The sequence below is a fragment of the Branchiostoma belcheri genome, unplaced genomic scaffold (genome assembly GCF_001625305.1).
Source record: "Branchiostoma belcheri isolate BF01 breed outbred unplaced genomic scaffold, Haploidv18h27 scaffold190, whole genome shotgun sequence".
Lineage (NCBI taxonomy): Eukaryota > Metazoa > Chordata > Leptocardii > Amphioxiformes > Branchiostomatidae > Branchiostoma > Branchiostoma belcheri.
The window spans coordinates 227,106-244,514 of NW_017803380.1; the positions used below are offsets into that span (position 1 = coordinate 227,106).

The 17,409-nt window shown below is 41.8% G+C and overlaps 1 protein-coding gene across 1 annotated transcript in view; it reads left to right on the forward strand.

The window, feature by feature from the left end:
- LOC109468083 overlaps positions 1-14,139 on the forward strand; it is an 18,250-nt gene extending 4,111 nt beyond the window's left edge. The window contains exons 3-6 of the mRNA XM_019766322.1: positions 9,560-9,719; positions 11,379-11,530; positions 12,609-12,787; positions 13,273-14,139. Coding sequence (XP_019621881.1) covers positions 9,560-9,719; positions 11,379-11,530; positions 12,609-12,787; positions 13,273-13,323 — 542 coding nt within the window. The 3' untranslated portion in view covers positions 13,324-14,139. The remainder of the gene's footprint in view (positions 1-9,559; positions 9,720-11,378; positions 11,531-12,608; positions 12,788-13,272) is intronic.
- The last annotated feature ends 3,270 nt before the right edge of the window (positions 14,140-17,409 follow it).

The window sequence follows — 17,409 nt, forward strand, 5'->3', positions numbered from 1 at the left end:
CTTCTTGGCGGGGAGCTGGAGCTTCTCTGGCCGGCTACCTTCTCTGGCCAATTAATACCCTTTTTAGGTCGATTTCTACGATTTATTCACCCCGCAAAAGAAGTCTGGTGGAGACTATTTAAAGGCATCCAGTGCAGTTTTCAGGGCTTGGAAGCCTGATGTTTCAAAGCCAATATTCTAGTCATTTATCTACATACTGAGATGAAACCACACTATCCTAAAAATGAATTTATATTAACCCTCGTGGAGCAAAACTACCCAAAATTCTAACAGAAAACGGTTACTGGAAGGGATGATTTTTAGGGTACCACCCAGAAAATAAAGGACTCATCTCGGGGTTTGTTTCTGCCGTTTTAAAAGCCCAAAGTATGAAATACTGACTCAGATGTGCTAATTATGTGAAGCAGTATATGTCAATATCAAAACGATTGCCTTATTCAAAATATTCCAGTTTTGCTGCCCTGAAATTGCATTTGGACGCCTTAAAAGGCACCAAAAGCGATTTCGGGGCAGCAAAACGAGATTTCCAAGCTTAATTTCCTATTTTTATCATGTAGCAAGTTGAGTCATCCCTGTGTCATAGCATCATGATATGTACTGATATCTGTAAGGCAAAAATGCGATGTCGCTGATGGAAAATAGTTGCTTGTTTCGCATCGTTGGCTGGTTCTAGCTATTTATTGCTGGTATCAAAAAGTACCCCTCTCGTAGCTTGTTTCTAGACTATTTCAAACGTTTTAATATATAAAAGAATCTATGACGAAAATGTGCTAAGAAATGGCAGTAGTCAATATTATGTAGATTTCCTCATCTATAATATTTCTTTAAATTACTTTGCCGCCCTTATTAAAAGTTTCTGTCAATCCATGGCAGGTACATTTAGCCTGGGTGCCATCCGATTTGTAACGGCTACCCCGAAAATTTTTTTTGGGGGTAGCCGTTACAAATCGGATGGCACCCAGGCTAGGGTACATTGATGCTGGAAGATGAATGAGCGAGAAGATGACCGATAACGAAGTTGGCAGATTTTCAAATTTGGGCCCGCGTTCTGGCGAAATCACTGACCTTAAAACCTACCTTGTAAACCTCGCTGTAGGGTTATTCCATTATAGGACTGAGGTAGCTTGGAAATGTAATTGAAAATGAAGGATGCAAGTGAAGATAACAGACCTGGGAAACCTGGACGCAACGGAAAGTCCGGTTCACTTGTTTAAACGTTGTCTCGGGCGCTCCAACTTTGTGTCCGTCTGTGTTTCATCAGAAAGACTTTTCCGTTCAGATCGTCCACCATCGCCATGTCCTGGTCTCTGTCAGGAACGTGCCGTTTGATTCTGACACGGCAGGGCTTTGTGGTGCTAAATTTCCGCGTCACTTTTGCATAGGCCCCGTGCGATATAGTAGAACTAAATGGCACCGGTACTGGTGTAAGTTATTAACTCCAAAGAATTTAAAGGCACCGCGAGGCTGTGGCAGTGTGAGTGTGTGTGGAAGAGGGGGGGGGGGGGGCAAGCAAGTTTCTTTTCCTTTTTTTCCCCTTCCTCTTCCCTTGCCCTTCTCTATTTCCTTTATGGCTGCTTCTTGTGTATTTCTTGTGTATCTTGTTTTCCGTCATTTTTTACAATAGAATATTTGAAAGGCGCCGCTGGCAGTGGGCGTTTCATGGATTTCGCTGAAAAATTAATTTCAATAGCCAAGAAAATTTGTCCACGGAGTTTGGTCCAATTTTTGCACTTTCGCTCACAGTTCTCCATCACTCTCTTCACCTATTACGCACCCTATTCTTCCTGGATTCTACTATCCAAAGTGCCTGGTTGAGGCTACCCAAAGGTAAGGTAGTCCCTATCATTTTAGGCCGTAGGGCAAAGGAATGTCAATCCAACAATGTGTCTAGGGTGCAGTATGGGAAGATGGAGCCCATTCCTCGTTTCACTGCCTTTTGCCTCCCAACTGAAGCCAGGTACCCATTTTACACTAGGGTCAATATGAGTTAGCCTCCATAGCATGCCAAAAACTAGGGGTTTGGGGGGGTCTTCATGGTCTTTGGGAGCTTTTATGTGCTATTTTCTGCTTGCATATAGACAACATATATAGCCGGCCTGGTTGCAATAGAACTTGGCTAATCAGAAAACAGCCGAAGACCACCAAACCCCCAGTTCTACATCCTAAAAGCCTGCTACGGAGGCTAAATTTATAAATATGAGTGTAGAGAGCCGCGTAGAGGGCCTTTTCCAAGGACACATCGTTTTGCCATGTTCTCTCGATCTCATGTCCGCTAGCCCAAGGAGGTTTAAACCTCGATTAGCTAGTCTAACCAACCACTCGGCCGCTGGACGCCACCAAGGCTACCTCGTCCGTCCCAAAAGTTTTGTTTCATATTTTATTTTCTGTGAACCACTCAGTCACTCGCTCAATCTATCGCTCACTCACTCACTCACTCACTCACTCACTCACTCACTCACTCACTCACTCACCCAGCAACCCACTCAATCAATCAATCAATCAATCAATCAATCATCTTGAACTTGTTGCGACGAGCCGACTAGTTTCGTCAGGGTTAGGGCCCGCCATATGCATCTTCCCCTGATATCTAGTTCTGTGAACCGGAGAGTTGTATTCCCCGGGCCTGTCCTACAGGGATGGCTACACCGTCTCCGGAGAGAACACATGCTGAACTAACAGGACTTAGGCAACAGCAAGTAATTTATATGGATGACATCAGCGCGCATTAATTTTCGTCTGATTGTCAAAAAAAAAATTGTTGCCTTCTGACAGTGGTCAACATGCCGAAAATAGGCAAAGATGTCTGTTGCCATGCCGGAAGGTGGATGGCAGATACCTATGAAGCGAGGAGACAAGAAAAGGCTCTGATTTAATGTTTGGTTTCTTACTTTGATGAAGTGATATGAGGTGTTGGCTGTGTATATGTGATGTTCCCACTGAATCAAAAACATTTGTACAGTGATTAAGCCAAATTCTTAAAATTTAGGAACCTTGTTTTTTTTCGGCCCGCCGTCTTTTTTTCGCCCACTCGCATTAGATTTGGAGTCTGCGGAGGATGTCATCCATTAAATTTTCTTGCCATGGCCTAACAGAACTTACAACAGCCGCAGACGAAACGTTTGGGGGATTTATTTCCTTTCAAGGGGACGACACGTCTGAAGGAAGTTTGTCCAGGCTAAAACAACACGACCTTTTGTTGGCATGTGTGAAGCCAGAAGCACTGTAAGGATCTGTAAGCGAAGCATTCGATGCTTACGGTCGTACAAAAAGCAGTTTGCTATCGAAGCACAGTTTAAAACAAAAATGGTCCAAACTAGCCGTGAACATCTTTTGGATCTCTTTTACCAGAAAGATAATCGTTTTTCGTGTACTTCACTCTGTACTCTGTAGTCTTGAAAACATAAATGAATGAATGAATGAATGAATGAATGAATGAATGAATGAATGAATGAATGAATGAATGAATGAATGAATGAATGAATGAATGAATGAATGAATGAATGAATGAATGAATGAATGAATGAATGAATGAATGAATGAATGAATGAATGAATGAATGAATGAATGAATGAATGAATGAATGAATGAATGAATGAGAGCTCAGTAATAGCCTTATATCCGATGTTTTGGGCGGTCATGGTTCGAAGATAAGCCAAGGGATAGTTTTAATCTCAACTGATTGGCATCTGTCATTGAAGAATTTCATACACATCACGTTAATATGTATCAGCGTAACAAAACCAACACGCTATCAGTATCCGTTTCACACAAGAGTCGGTTTGTAAATGGTTCCTGACCCGGCTCTCTCCGGGTTTGTTATGACGAGCGGAACTTGACACCGGCGTAGACGGGCCGTGTCTGCGGGAGTGTGTTAACCTTTGCCGGGCGGTGAGAGGTGCCTCACTCCCCCGCCGGGTGACCTAAAACATACCCGCTACAAGGACAGCTGCCCACGTGCCTAGCTCGCGGGAGGCCTAACATCATGACAAGGTGTAGCCTGGATGTCAGACCCTAGTCTCCACCAGACTTCTTTTGCGGGGTGAATAAATCGTAGAAATCGGCCTAAAAAGGGTATTAATTGGCCAGAGAAGGTAGCTGACCAGAGAAGCTCCATTTCCCCGCCGAGAAAATGGAGAAATGGAAGAAATGAAGCTTCTCTGATCGGCTACATTCTCTGGCCAATTAATACCCTTTTTAGGCCGATTTCTACGATTTATTCACCCCGCAAAAGAAGTCTGGTGGAAACTAGTCAGACCCACATACATATATAGCAGACCATAGCACGCTAGGCTCAGAGAGCCAGCAAATGGGCCAGGACCTAACTTAGGGAAGCCATGGCCACACTTTGCTGGGGACATGTTGGCCCTGAAGCCGAACAAGTGACCTGTAAAACAGACTACACTCTGGTCTGGCACCCAGACTAGACAAGGTGAAAAATACGATCACTCTCACAGAATATACAGACGTTTCGGTGATTGATTGAACGATTTTTTTAAAGTAGGCACATTCAGGGTCAGAGTTTCTCGCACATCCACTGATCTTGGTTTGGAGGCCGTACAGTTTGTCAATGTCCCCCAAAAAAACTACCGTAAGGTTGGGAGGGAAATAAGGATACAGCCTAGCTGTCGGCAAATTTGTTATCTTCATTCAAAATAAGATTTCCAACAAGTCCCTCTAGTTTTCCTTCATTTGAGACCAAAGATAAACCTAAGATGCAAGAACAAAATAGCGGAACGCTAAAAATCGAGATAATTTTCGTCCCGGGGGCGAATCCGGAGTTCGCGCATGCGCCATGTGTCAGCTTGCGCAGGTGTCAGACGAGAATTGACAGGTGCGCCGCCATCTTGGCAGTTTGGCAACACGAGTGATTTACTCAGAAGTGGCGCGTGAGAAGACTCAGCTGCCCGGGGCTTAAAGACACACACCAGCCCCTTGTTCACACTTTCCCTTTGTGAAGAGTTATCTTAAAGACAAACTAAATATAAACCTTCTTACAACACCCTTTTTGTGTTCCTTTCAACCTCTAGATAAGAGGGCTTGAAGAGAAAAGAAAACGGTTGGAATCATTAGACTTGGGTGTATTGTTGCGCCTTGAAATGAAGCCCACCAACAGACTGTTTATTTACTGTAAACGACAAGTCGAAAACTTCATCAATCATTAAACCAGTCATCGAGAAATTTGGCAGTACTGTCGTAAGACTTTCAATACGTAACAAGTCATATACATGTATAATGATTTTAAAAGTTATGATGCTATTGAACCATTGGCGAATATTTAGCCTTGTGGACCTTGTAATACTCCAGAATTATTGTACAAACAGAGTAAAAAGGGCAACTGAGTCTTACATGTAAAGATTTTCCACTATAGGGTGATGACAGATAACTGTACATGTAAACACGGAATATCAACATGAAATGATACCAGACCCCCTAAAGCCAACAGGATACATGCTTCATTTACAGCTGAGGAAACGGTATCGAATTTTGCTATTTAGTGATGTTTTCCATCGTCGTCAGCATTTTTGTGGCAGCTGCGTCGAACAAAGTGATGACCATGCGGACTAGAACAGAGAATCTCAAAACGTAGACACTATACATGGTCAGGTACACTTAGTTGCTTACTTTTATGGGGAAAAAATCGGGACCGAGAAAAAGATGTCGTTCTGGTCAGATGGCCGGCTTACAGAGGTGGTCGCTTATTGGGGAAGTGTGATTGTACATCCAGAACATACATATCTCCAAATCTTTTCCAAATGCTTTTCGGTGAGGTTAAAAAAAATAGCCCATCTTTTTCGACTGAGTCTAGCTAGCTCAGTGACCTGCAAAAGGTTTCCTACGCGTATGTCTTGCGAGCATTAAGTTTGGAATGTTGGAAAAGACACGTGCAAGTCGTTGGGGCAGCAAGACCAAACTCGCCAACTGCGCGCGCCAACAAGTCGAACCCACGCCTCCGAATCGCGTGCTATTTCCAACTGTGGGTAACCAGCCGTGTGCTGGTCGTTTCCGTTGGTAAGTGGTCTCCGTTGATAGTCGCGAACCACAGACGTACAGGATCAAATGACAACAACGTTAACTCTCGACCTCGGAACTCTGGAGCCGGGGTTGGGTTGTGTTCACCGGGGTTCATTTCGCATAAGGTCTCATTCATGAGTTTTTTCCATACATTAGAAACCATGCATTAATGAGTGACTTACGAGACCGTGTTCCCTATGATCCTACATTAAATCAATTGATATCTTTCATGCTATGTTGAGCACACTTACTCTACGTCTCATAAAAAAATTGCCAACGACTTCTATACACACAATCCTGTTTTATGGGAATCACAAACTGCACTTAGCAACTGTCCGCAAGAGGCCCTCCCGCGTTGCAAACCTACGACCGCACAACTCACAACAATGGACTGTGCACGTCCGACCTAGCGCGCGGCTGCCGACAATTACGTCCTAATTTCATCAGTTACAAACAAGCTTTCACCGCTTTGACGTTTTACATCAGTTGGGATGGCTAAAGGGAAAATTCTCACCAATAAAAACACGCGTTCATACAGCCGTTTAGTTTTTGACTTGGTACTCTTTTAGGGGGTACACTCGGAGTAATACATGAATGAGACCATAACTGTGGCCGGGGGTTCAAAGTGATTTCAGGCTAGTAAAACTGGATTTTCAAAGCCAGATTTCTGGTCATTTACAAGTTAAATCAACCCTATCCCATAGCATACTGATGTCTGTGTGCGTGAGGCAAATAAAATATGCGATGTCGCTGACGGAAAACCGTTGACTTTTTCCTATCATAGGCTATCTCTGGCTAAAATCATGTTCCCTGCTCACTAGAAAAACACGTGAAGATTGTCACACTCTATTTATTGTCAGATTTGACAGAAAGCCAAGCCGAATATCTGTAACAGTATTATATATGCCCCCCCCCCACCCCGGCCCTAAGCATCCTGGGAAAAAGGTGATTGGCGTGCTGATCTGGCTCTCGTTCCCATGGTATTCTCTGTGAGGACAGGTGCAGAAGAAACTAAGTCTCGGAGGTCACAAAGTTCACGGAGCCTTTTAATTACTTGGAGGTTCTGGTGACAGACATGGTCGTCGGGAAATTAGTAAGAGTAAGTGATGGAATGTTGGACTATGAATGCGACGTGTCATACCCGTACACCGTTTTTTTTCTATTTAAGGCCACACAAATTTAATTTGTTTTTCGGATTCGCCCTGTCAATTTTTTTCTGATTTTTGTGCTAAATAAACTGCAAAATGCTCAATGAAAGACGTATTTTGGCCTCAAAGGTTGAAAAAAGTCCTTTTCTTCCTAGTTGTTAAAGTTGTTCAATACAAATTAATGTAACAATGCAATTTTGTTTCATTAAAAGTTCAAAATCTATTGTTTTAATTATAAACCAGCCTGGTTTGTTGACTTAATGGCTCATATTGTAACATTTCCGGCTATCATGGAGTGCCTTGGCCTGTTTTTTTTTCACCCTGTCACTTCATAATTTTTCTGATAAAATCCGAAAAGCAACAAATTAAATTGTTATGGCCTAAGGATCCAGTGTGACGCCAAATTTCTTTCCCGCCACATTTTTGATTGTCTGGTTAGTTCTCGTGCCTGAAATTTGATGCTAACATTATAGTAAGTGTCGGGGGTAGTTATTTGTGTAGGAGTACATGTGTTGGCATGGGCAGAAATTTAGCTTCACACCGTACCGGTTACGTTCGTTGTACGACAAGTTCACGACAACAAATCGAGTCGTACACAAGTCCGCAAGTCTTGTGACAGAGATAGTTGCCACAGTCCCTTGTCGACTGTGGATTTTACCGTAGGTTCGCTGTACTCTGACGACGAGAAATATGCGGATGTTTTAATGACTTAAGTCTTGTTGTGTTTGCGTTCCAAAACCTGGGCTTTTTGCCCCAGGAAAGAAACATATTGCCTTTATCACAGCCTACTACATACAATATGGTTGTGTTGGATTCTTTTTTTTTTATTCCAACATGTAATCACCAGACGTGGCGACGGCACACTCAAGTTTTTTCAACTTATATTAATGCCGCCACCAACACTGGACAAATACATGACAGGAAAATACTCATTTTCACCTGAGCGAAGTGAGGAAAGTCGTGTAAAGTGCCTTTCCCAAGGGCACAAGATCGGTGGCATGTCAGGACTCGAACTCGGGACCTCTAGGTTCCGAGTCGCGCACTCTGCCGCTACGCCACACGACCCCCCATGTGTTAGATTCACGAATCATTCTGTTAAGAAGAAAACAAGTGTAACCAAGAGGGTACGAAAACCTTGCCCGGTTCAGCTGCCAAGTACATGCTACTGCTACTGCTACACAGTAAGGCTACACCGAGTTAATTTTATGGATGACATCCTCTGAAGACCCCCCAAACTAGTGCGCGCGGGCGAATAAAAAAATTCCGGCCAAAAATAAAAAATGCTACTAAACCACAGGAATGCAAAGCTGGTACAAGTTGTGAATTTGCGGCAGTACTTAGCGACGTATACGACAAGCCGGCACATGCTGGCTTTTTGCGGAATTTATGAATCAGCACTGTACTGAGTTCTTGAGTCGTGGAGCTTCGGTAGCCTGGATGCCCGGCTCCGTATTGCTGCCATGGACTACCCAGGCCTAGAACCAGGCCAAAACCTCGGTAGACGTGATTTTTTATTTTTTTGAGAACAGGCGAAAATCAATGCGCGCGTGGATGTCATCCATAAAATTAAGTCGGTGTGGCCTAACGAGACTTGTCAGATGTTGTGTCAGACGTACAGATGTTTCCTACACACCGTGGCCCGGCCCGGGGCTGCCGGTTAATGACAAGGTCACGAGCTTGTGGGGACTTAGAAAAACTTACACTTCCGTTCTCTGAAGGGAGACATACAGGAACGAGCTGTGGTACAGATGGAGAAGCTGCATTTCAGCTGGCTTCATGGTCTGTAGCAGTTTGCATAGTTAACGCAAGGCGGCGCTACGCAACGGTGTCATTAGTTGCTTACCGTTAGGCCACAGCAAGTTATTTTTAAGGATGACAACAACGCGCATTACTTTTCGCCTGATTTTTGGAAAATAAAACAAGAAATTTTGTTGCCTTCTCACCGTGGTCAACATGCCGAAAATGGGCAAAGATGTCTGTTGCCATGCCGGCCGATAACTATGAAGAGAGGAGACAAGAAAAGGCTCTGATTTAATGTTTTGTTTCTTACTTTGATGCAGTTATATGTGATGCTGGCTGTGTATATGTGATGTTCCCACTGAATCACAAGACCATTTGCACAATGATTGAGTCGAAATGTAGGAACCTAGTTTTTTTTTCGGCCCGCCTTGTTTTTTTTTTGCCCGCTCGCATTAGATTTGGAGTCTGCGGAAGATGCCATCCATAAAATTTACTTGCTGTGGCCTTAGTAAAGTGTCTGGAGGCTACGAAAGACGAAAAAGTGCATGAACCTAACGAAAGGACCTTAGAAAGTGCCTATATGAAATAATTCTATATTTACATACATCTTTACGAACACGATTGAAAGAGATAATAAAGTTGACAATAATTTTTTACAGAGCCAAACTTCTACGAACGCGCCGTGTTCCGTCAGCCTCTGTCGGACAGAATGGTAGAGCCCGGACGCAGTACCACTTTCATCTGCAAGGTGCGCGACATGGCCGGCAACTCTCTGGTCTGGGAGAAGGACGGGCGGGTTCTGTTCGTGGACAACTACAGGTAAGGCCACACCAATTTAATTTGTTGTTTCTCGGATTTTTTCAGAAAAAAATATGAAGCGACAGGGCAAAATAAAAAAAAAGGCCAAGGCACCCCATGATAGTCAGAAATGTTACAATTTGAGCCATAAAGTGAACATACCAGACTAGTTTATAATTAAAACAATACATTTTGAACTTAATGAAACAAAATTGCATTGTTACATTGAAAAACTTAACAACTAGACAGAAAAGGACTTTCTTCAACCGTTGGGACCAAAATGTATCTTTCATTGAGCATTTTGCAGTTGATTTAGAACATTTTTCTTGCAAATCAAAAACAAAATGGACAGGGCGAATCTGAGACACAACAAATTAAATTAATGTGGCCCAAAACACTTAACATAGCAGCTTGAAAGATAATATAATTCTTCAGTGAATTTTTCAAAATATGTTGGACTAGGAGTTCGCATTAGTTGCGTTTGATAGCATGGCATGAAACTCAATTTAATTTAATTTAGAAAATAGATTCTAATAACTCAAAATGAATTACCATACCTCGCGCACATGACCTTGTCACGTGACTTGAGTTAAGGGTCAAATTTAGAGATACTCGTATAAGCCTGTAACAGCCCCCGCCATTCGTCATTCAATTGCACTTACATATATTATATGCAAAGGGGTAGGGTTGATTCAATTTAAGAAATGAAAATAAAATTAACTTATTGTATTGTCCTAATGTTACGTATGGCATCTTTAAAGGCACCCGGTGCAGTTTTTAGAGATTGGAAACCAAATTTTTAAAAGTCAATCTTCTAGTCACGTATCTATATACTAAGTTGAACCAACACTGTCCCAATGTATATCGACATTCATGGAGCAAAAACACCCAAATTCTGACAAAAAAACGGTTACTGGAAGGACCTGGATTGATTTTTAGGGTACCACCCAGAAAATAAAGGACTGATCTTGGGGCTTGTCTCTGCAGTTTTAAATGCTCAAAGTATGACATACTGATTCAAATGTACTAATGTGGGACAGTATGTGTCAATATCATACAGATTGCCTTATTCAGAATACTCCAGTTTTGCCGACCTGAAATTGCATTTGGATGCCTTTAAGAGCCCGGCGTACCCTGATACCTTTAACCGTATCTCTGATACACTTTTATTGTTCCTAGCTCGACGTAAACGATATTTACCTGTTCCAGCTGTTAACTGCAGAATGTATATATTTAGCTTGTGACTTATGTGTATAATATGTGTGTGTTAAGTACTCTGACGTATCCGTCTTACAACCTACCTGTTCTAATTAAGGTAGTGTTTACTGCGTTTTGAAATTGAAAAAAAAAGAAAGATAAAATGAGTTTTAAACCGAGCCTTAAAAGAACCTAATTCCAACTGTTTTTAAATGTAAAAAGGACGCAATTCAGCCAATGGCTGCAATGTACTTTATCTGGTCAAAATGATCGAATTCGAATAAACCATTCATTCTTTCATTAATTCATTCGTTCATTCATTCATTAATTCATTCATTCATTCATTCATTCATTCATACATACATACATACATACATACATACATACATACATACATACATACATACATACATACATACATACATACATACATACATACATACATACATACATTCATTCATTCATTCATTCATTCATCCACAGGGTGACGTGGAGCGGGAAGCTGCACGCTGCCAAGCGGCGGGGGGAATATCTGCTGCGGGTCTTCCACGTCAGCAAGGAGGAGGAGGGCAACTACACATGCGTGGTCAACAGCGACCCCCCGCAGAGGTCCACAGGGCAGCTCAAAGTTGACGGTAACTGGTCTCCACCAGACTCCTTTTGCAGGCTGAATAAATTGTAGAAATCCGCCTAAAAAGGGGATTATAATAATAATTGGACAGAGGAGGTGGCCACCCAGGAGCTTATTTTGGACTTTCTCTTTCAATGTTTCCCAGTTTCTCCAAGCAAATCTTACGGTGGTTGGCCAAAGTAGTTAGCCTCTACCAGGCACCGCGGATCGCTGAAAAAATAGTAGAAATTGGCCGAAATAAAGTATACCAGAGAAGATCCAGGGCCATAGAAGCTCCAATTTGCGACCCACAGACCTTCTGGATCTTCTCTGGTATACTATCCCTTTAATTTATTTCGGCCAATTTCTACTATTTTTTCCAGCGATCCGCGGTGCCTGGTAGAGGCTACAAAGGAGTGGCCATTTGCCACCTAAGATATAGCCTTGCTACCGTAGAATCTCATTGGAGGTTACGTTTCTCTTTGTGTTGTAATCTCTCCGTAAGAATGTGGCGTCAGGAACATTTCTGACAGGTGCTTTCTGGATGCTTCTAGCTCTCTTTGCAAGTCTGTAAACCTATTCATGACTTTCACACTTCCCATAATGCCTAGTTCATAGATCACGGATATGACGTAGTACCACCCCCTCCCCTTCCTCGATGTAATATTTCCAACAAGTTCTATTGGTGAATTTCACACTTCCCATAATGCCTAATAAAGATCATGGATATGACGTATGACCAAACCTCTCCCCCTTCTTCGATGTAATATTTCCAACAAGTTCTATCGACAAACTGGTCAACTATATTGTTTTGAATTATCCATCTACTATAATCTAGTATAAGGCGCATTCCATAATTCCATTTTTGTTAGAGAAAATGACGTACCTTCTATCGTTCTACCTTCTACCGAAGACTCTCCTACTCTGGTTTGTCGCATTACGTATATCCGCTTCATATGTCATATCCGTGATATTTAGTAGGCATTATGGGAAGTGTGAAAGTTATGAATAAGCCAGGCAAACATGAAAATTAGACGGACAGGAGTTGTAGATCTACCAATGGCTTTTACAAGTGTCTAAAAAAAAGAAATTCCTCTTCCTAGGCTTCCTGTGCCCCCGCCGGCGCAGTGGGATGTTCCCGGACCCTAAGGACTGTTCCCGGTACTACATGTGTACAGCGGGCGGGGTGAAGGGCGAGCGGGGGTACTGTCCGGCCGGGCTGGTCTTTGATGCCGGCAGGAAGGTCTGCGACAAACCGGCGATCGTTCCACGGCCTTGCGGGGTAAGTAGATCAGTTCCCATTGGTCGTTGGTAGTCACATGACTATGACATCATTAGGCGTCCGAGCACATCGGAAAAACTAGTGCGCCGGCGCGAAATCCGGATTTTTCACGGTTTTCTTTTGATGTGTTTGATGATGTTATTTATTTAAAAAAAAATATATTGAAAAGCACTATACAGGAGGGTTTGGTGAATACTTGTTACTGAGAAGCATTGTATGGGGAGTTTCGAGGATATTTTTATGACAAAACACTGTATGGTGGTTTCGTGAACAATTACTACTAAAAATAGCACTGAATTATGGGTATTATGGACTACATGGCGGTATGGAAACACTTGATATTGAGGAGAACTACATGGAATTTAATATGGAACAGTCTATTTTTTAATGAGACTATGAAGTGAAATATGCTGTATTTGCTCACGGGCAAATATCTGCATTTCTACTTAAGTTATATATGTATATTTCCTTTGTCGCCACCACAGCTCAGTTACCACGGAGAAAAAACGGGGCCAAAATCAGGCTGGTACCTGTGAACACGGACGGTGCCGGGGGAACGAGGGAGGAAGGAAATTCACCCTGGAAACGAGAGCGTGAGCCCCTATCGCCGCCATCTTGACTTATAGAAGCATACACTAATACAGTGTACAACACTGACCAAGGAGGTTGTATGGGAGATACCATCCTTAAAGTGACAAATATTTTGTTGTGTAAAGTTTCAAACTATCACAAATGGACAGTTTACAATATCAGAATGTTATATATTCACAGAACATTTTCGAACATGTCGGATATTATGATGTTAGTCCTGACTTTCATTGTAGTATTAAAGATATCAATACTATTTTCATTTCAGTCATATATATGGCGATTTGTAGGTTTAATAATCATAATGGCTTATAGATAGGGGCTCATCGCTAAGTGTGGAAATATCTTAAGTGTGTATAGACTGTCGTTCTTCCAAAGTTCTTTTAATGTAAATAGCATATACCATATACATTGTACTACTTTCTAACTAGCATTTAAATTACCAGTATTTTGAGTATTTCGTACATGCAGAAACAAGGTTTTAACCGTATATACGTAGTATTTATTCGTATTGATGCTATTTTAACTTACCCTAAAGAACGTTGGTGCTAAAGGACGGAATGTCTAGTTTAAAACGTTCTTGATATAGTTGTTGGTATATTGTAATATGGTAAATCAGATATACACTACCAATATTGTCATTGGGCCGCGTATGGCTCGCAAATTTCTGTTTGTCGTTTTAGCTAGGGTCATATTAGGCCACAGCAAGTAAATTTCATGGATGACATCAGCGCGCGCATTAATTTTCGCCTGCTTTTGGGAAAAAAAAAGACATTTTGTTGCCTTCCTACAGTGGCGAAAATGGGCAAATATGTCTGTTGCTATGCCGGAAGGTGGATGACAGATAACTATAAAGAGAGAAGACAAGAAAAGGCTCTGATTGAATGTCTTGTTTCTTACTTTGATGCAGGGATATGTGATGCTGGTTGTATATGTGTTGTTCCCACTGAATCAAAACCATTTGTACAATGATTGAGTCAAAATTTCAAAATCTAGGAATCTTGTTGTTTTTCGGCCGGCCTTGTTTCTTTTCGCCTTCTCGCATTAGATTTGGAGTCTGCGGAGGATGTCATCCATAAAATTTACTTGCTGTGTCCTTAGGCTGATGCTATCTGCTAAATCTACGGTTTGATCTATTTTAATACAGGGGGGTTACTAACTCTACTCGGGGAAAGCTTTATTTTTGAAATGTTCAATGGAAATTTTGACGTCATTATTTTTGTTCCATCGTAATTCTACAGTCTTTAAGAGATGGTTTGTCTATCTTTCTTTCTTTCTGTAAGTCTCGATTTCGTAAAGAAAATCAACTCGTGTTCAGCTTCAAGAGGACATTAGTATTATACTGTATTGTATTAATTAAATATTCGAATGAAATACAAAATAAAGAAGATGCAATGTGAACATGATGTCGACTGTAAGACGATTTTTGGAGCACAGGCGCCCCAGTTCCACACCGTCTGGAGAGTCACAACACCGGGCCTCGTTCACATCAAGTCACTCAAAGCTGTTTCGATCCAGTTTCCATCGAAGGCCGTGTTTATGTGAAGTCACCCAAGGCGCTTTACATGTGGTAACCGAAGCCGGTTTCAAGTGGCTCCATCTGATCGCTCCAAATCACATTGAAAGCACCTCGATCCCAAGCCATTTCTAGAGGTGGCTTCGAATCGGTTTTCCCGCATCGCGATTTGCGTCTGAACGCAATGTGATTTCAATGTGACTTCACTTGATCATGGATTACGGGGTGATATTTCTTTATTTATATGCAATACCAAATTTTACGTGTCAGCAACTTAAGGAGTAGTAATGGTCAAATAACGTTCTAGGACGAGCTTTACCGCCTCTGGCGGGACCACATCGGCATTCGGCCGAGATACGCTGGGAGGGGGGCATCAGCAAGCAGGCCGTTGACCTCTGCTATTGATAACACGCTTGCGTGTTTTCATTAAACAACAATGAATGTAGATTTGGTGCATCGTGCTCGGGCACGGTTTGAAAGGAACCTGTGCCACGTGAACCAGATGTGAGGAATGCGAGTTACTTGAATCGCGGTTCAGGCGGTTTAATGTGAACACGGCCACAGTTACACTGGATAATCAATAATAAAAAGGTACGCATTCTAAAAAAAGAGAAGGACTACTTTAGCCTTGTTCATGTGAAGTCACCCAAACCGCGATTCCGGTAAGTCGCATTACTCACATCTGGTCCATTCCTTTCAAACCGTGCTTGATCACGATTCTCCGAAACTGCATTCATTGTTGTTTAATGAAAACTCGCAAAGTAGCGTGTTATAAATGCCAGAGGTCAACGACCTGCTTGCTGGTGCTCCTCCCAGCGTGTCTCGGCCGAGAACGGACACATTATTTGACCATTACTTCTCTTTAAGTTGCTGCCACGTAAAAGTTGGTATTGCATATAAGTAAAGAAATATCACCACGTAATCCATGACCAGGCGAAGTTACATATGAAATCACATTGCGTTCAGACGCAAATCGCGATGCGGGAAAACCACATATAAAGCATATAAAAAGCGCCTTCACTGATTTCACATAAACACGGCCTTTGTGAGTGAAGGAGGCAATTTACATCTACAGGCCCCACTAACCCTCCCTTGGCCCTGAACCGTGACGGTGGGAGATTCCGTCTTCCCGCCACTTTTAAACTCCTGACGTCATCACGCTTCCGACTTATACAGAGATTTAACTTGTGAATCACACATATATGACGAAGGTTGACGAGATCGACCAAATATTTATGGTGAGTTCCTTTTTTGCGTGTGGAACTTGAAACTAAGCTTAATCTGCACAACTGAAGACGATTTTGTGTACGGACATACTTCCCTGAAATTCTATTCTTTCAAATATCAAATCTTCCATCGTCAAATTGTTGCTTTTAAAAACACACACTATGTATATAAATAAGAAATGAAAGTAAGCCATTTTTTTTTGGGGGGGGGTCCATCAGTTATTATATCCATGTACGCCGCTGCAGTACCGTACAAAGCAGCTAGATTACCTATAAATGACCTTGACCTTTGTTGTCCCAACCTACCTACCAAATATCATAAAGATACATGCAGTACACACCAAGTTATAACCGGTTAAAAAGGCCAACTCTATTTATCAGTGCACATTGTTTAGAAATAGAAAAAGGTCGTTATAAGAATGTACCAGCCACTCAGAGACGCTGTCCTACATGTAAACATACTGTTGAAGATGAATTTCACTTTTTATTATCTTGTCCCATGTATACTGAAGAAAGGTTGACACTTATGAATATGATTTCACGTAACTCAAACATTACCTTACCTAAGACAAGCTCAGATACTTTTAATTTACTGATGTCATGTCCTGAACCAATATCCTTGTATATAGGCCAATTCATATCCTCTGCTCTTCAGAAAAGAAACAACATCATCTGTGACACCTTGAACTGATGTTAACATTGTATCCATGTTCCATATATATTGTATAATTCATCACTCACAATTATAGGGTAGCGTTAGAATAAGGTATCTAGAAGTAGATGTTAGTATTGTTGTTATCTTTTGATTTAAACACTTGCCATACATTGTATCAATTGCAATTGTTGCGCAATAAAGATTGATTGATTGATTGATTTATATCCCTATATATAGTGTATCTAACACAATTAGGGCAAATCCTCTCCAAAAAATTTAAACTACATGTTATATTATTATAAATGACGCCTTTTTGGCCGGATTTTTTTATACGCCCGCGCGCACTAGTTTGGGGGTCTTCAGAGGATGTCATCCATAAAATTAAGACGGTGTGGCCCGAAAGGTTATTTGATAACACCACGGCTAGCCCCGCAACACAGTTTTTGGACTTTCCCCCCGGAAGAAATGTTCCGCATTGGACGAGACCATTTTAAAGGAGGAACAGGACAAATTTAATAGTCTACAGAATGTAACGTTAACGTTACTAACGTTACTAGTACCCAAAACTATCACATGTAGCAGTGTACACAGTAACTCAAATACACGAATAGTTTAATTTTAGTGGTTTCTGAATTAG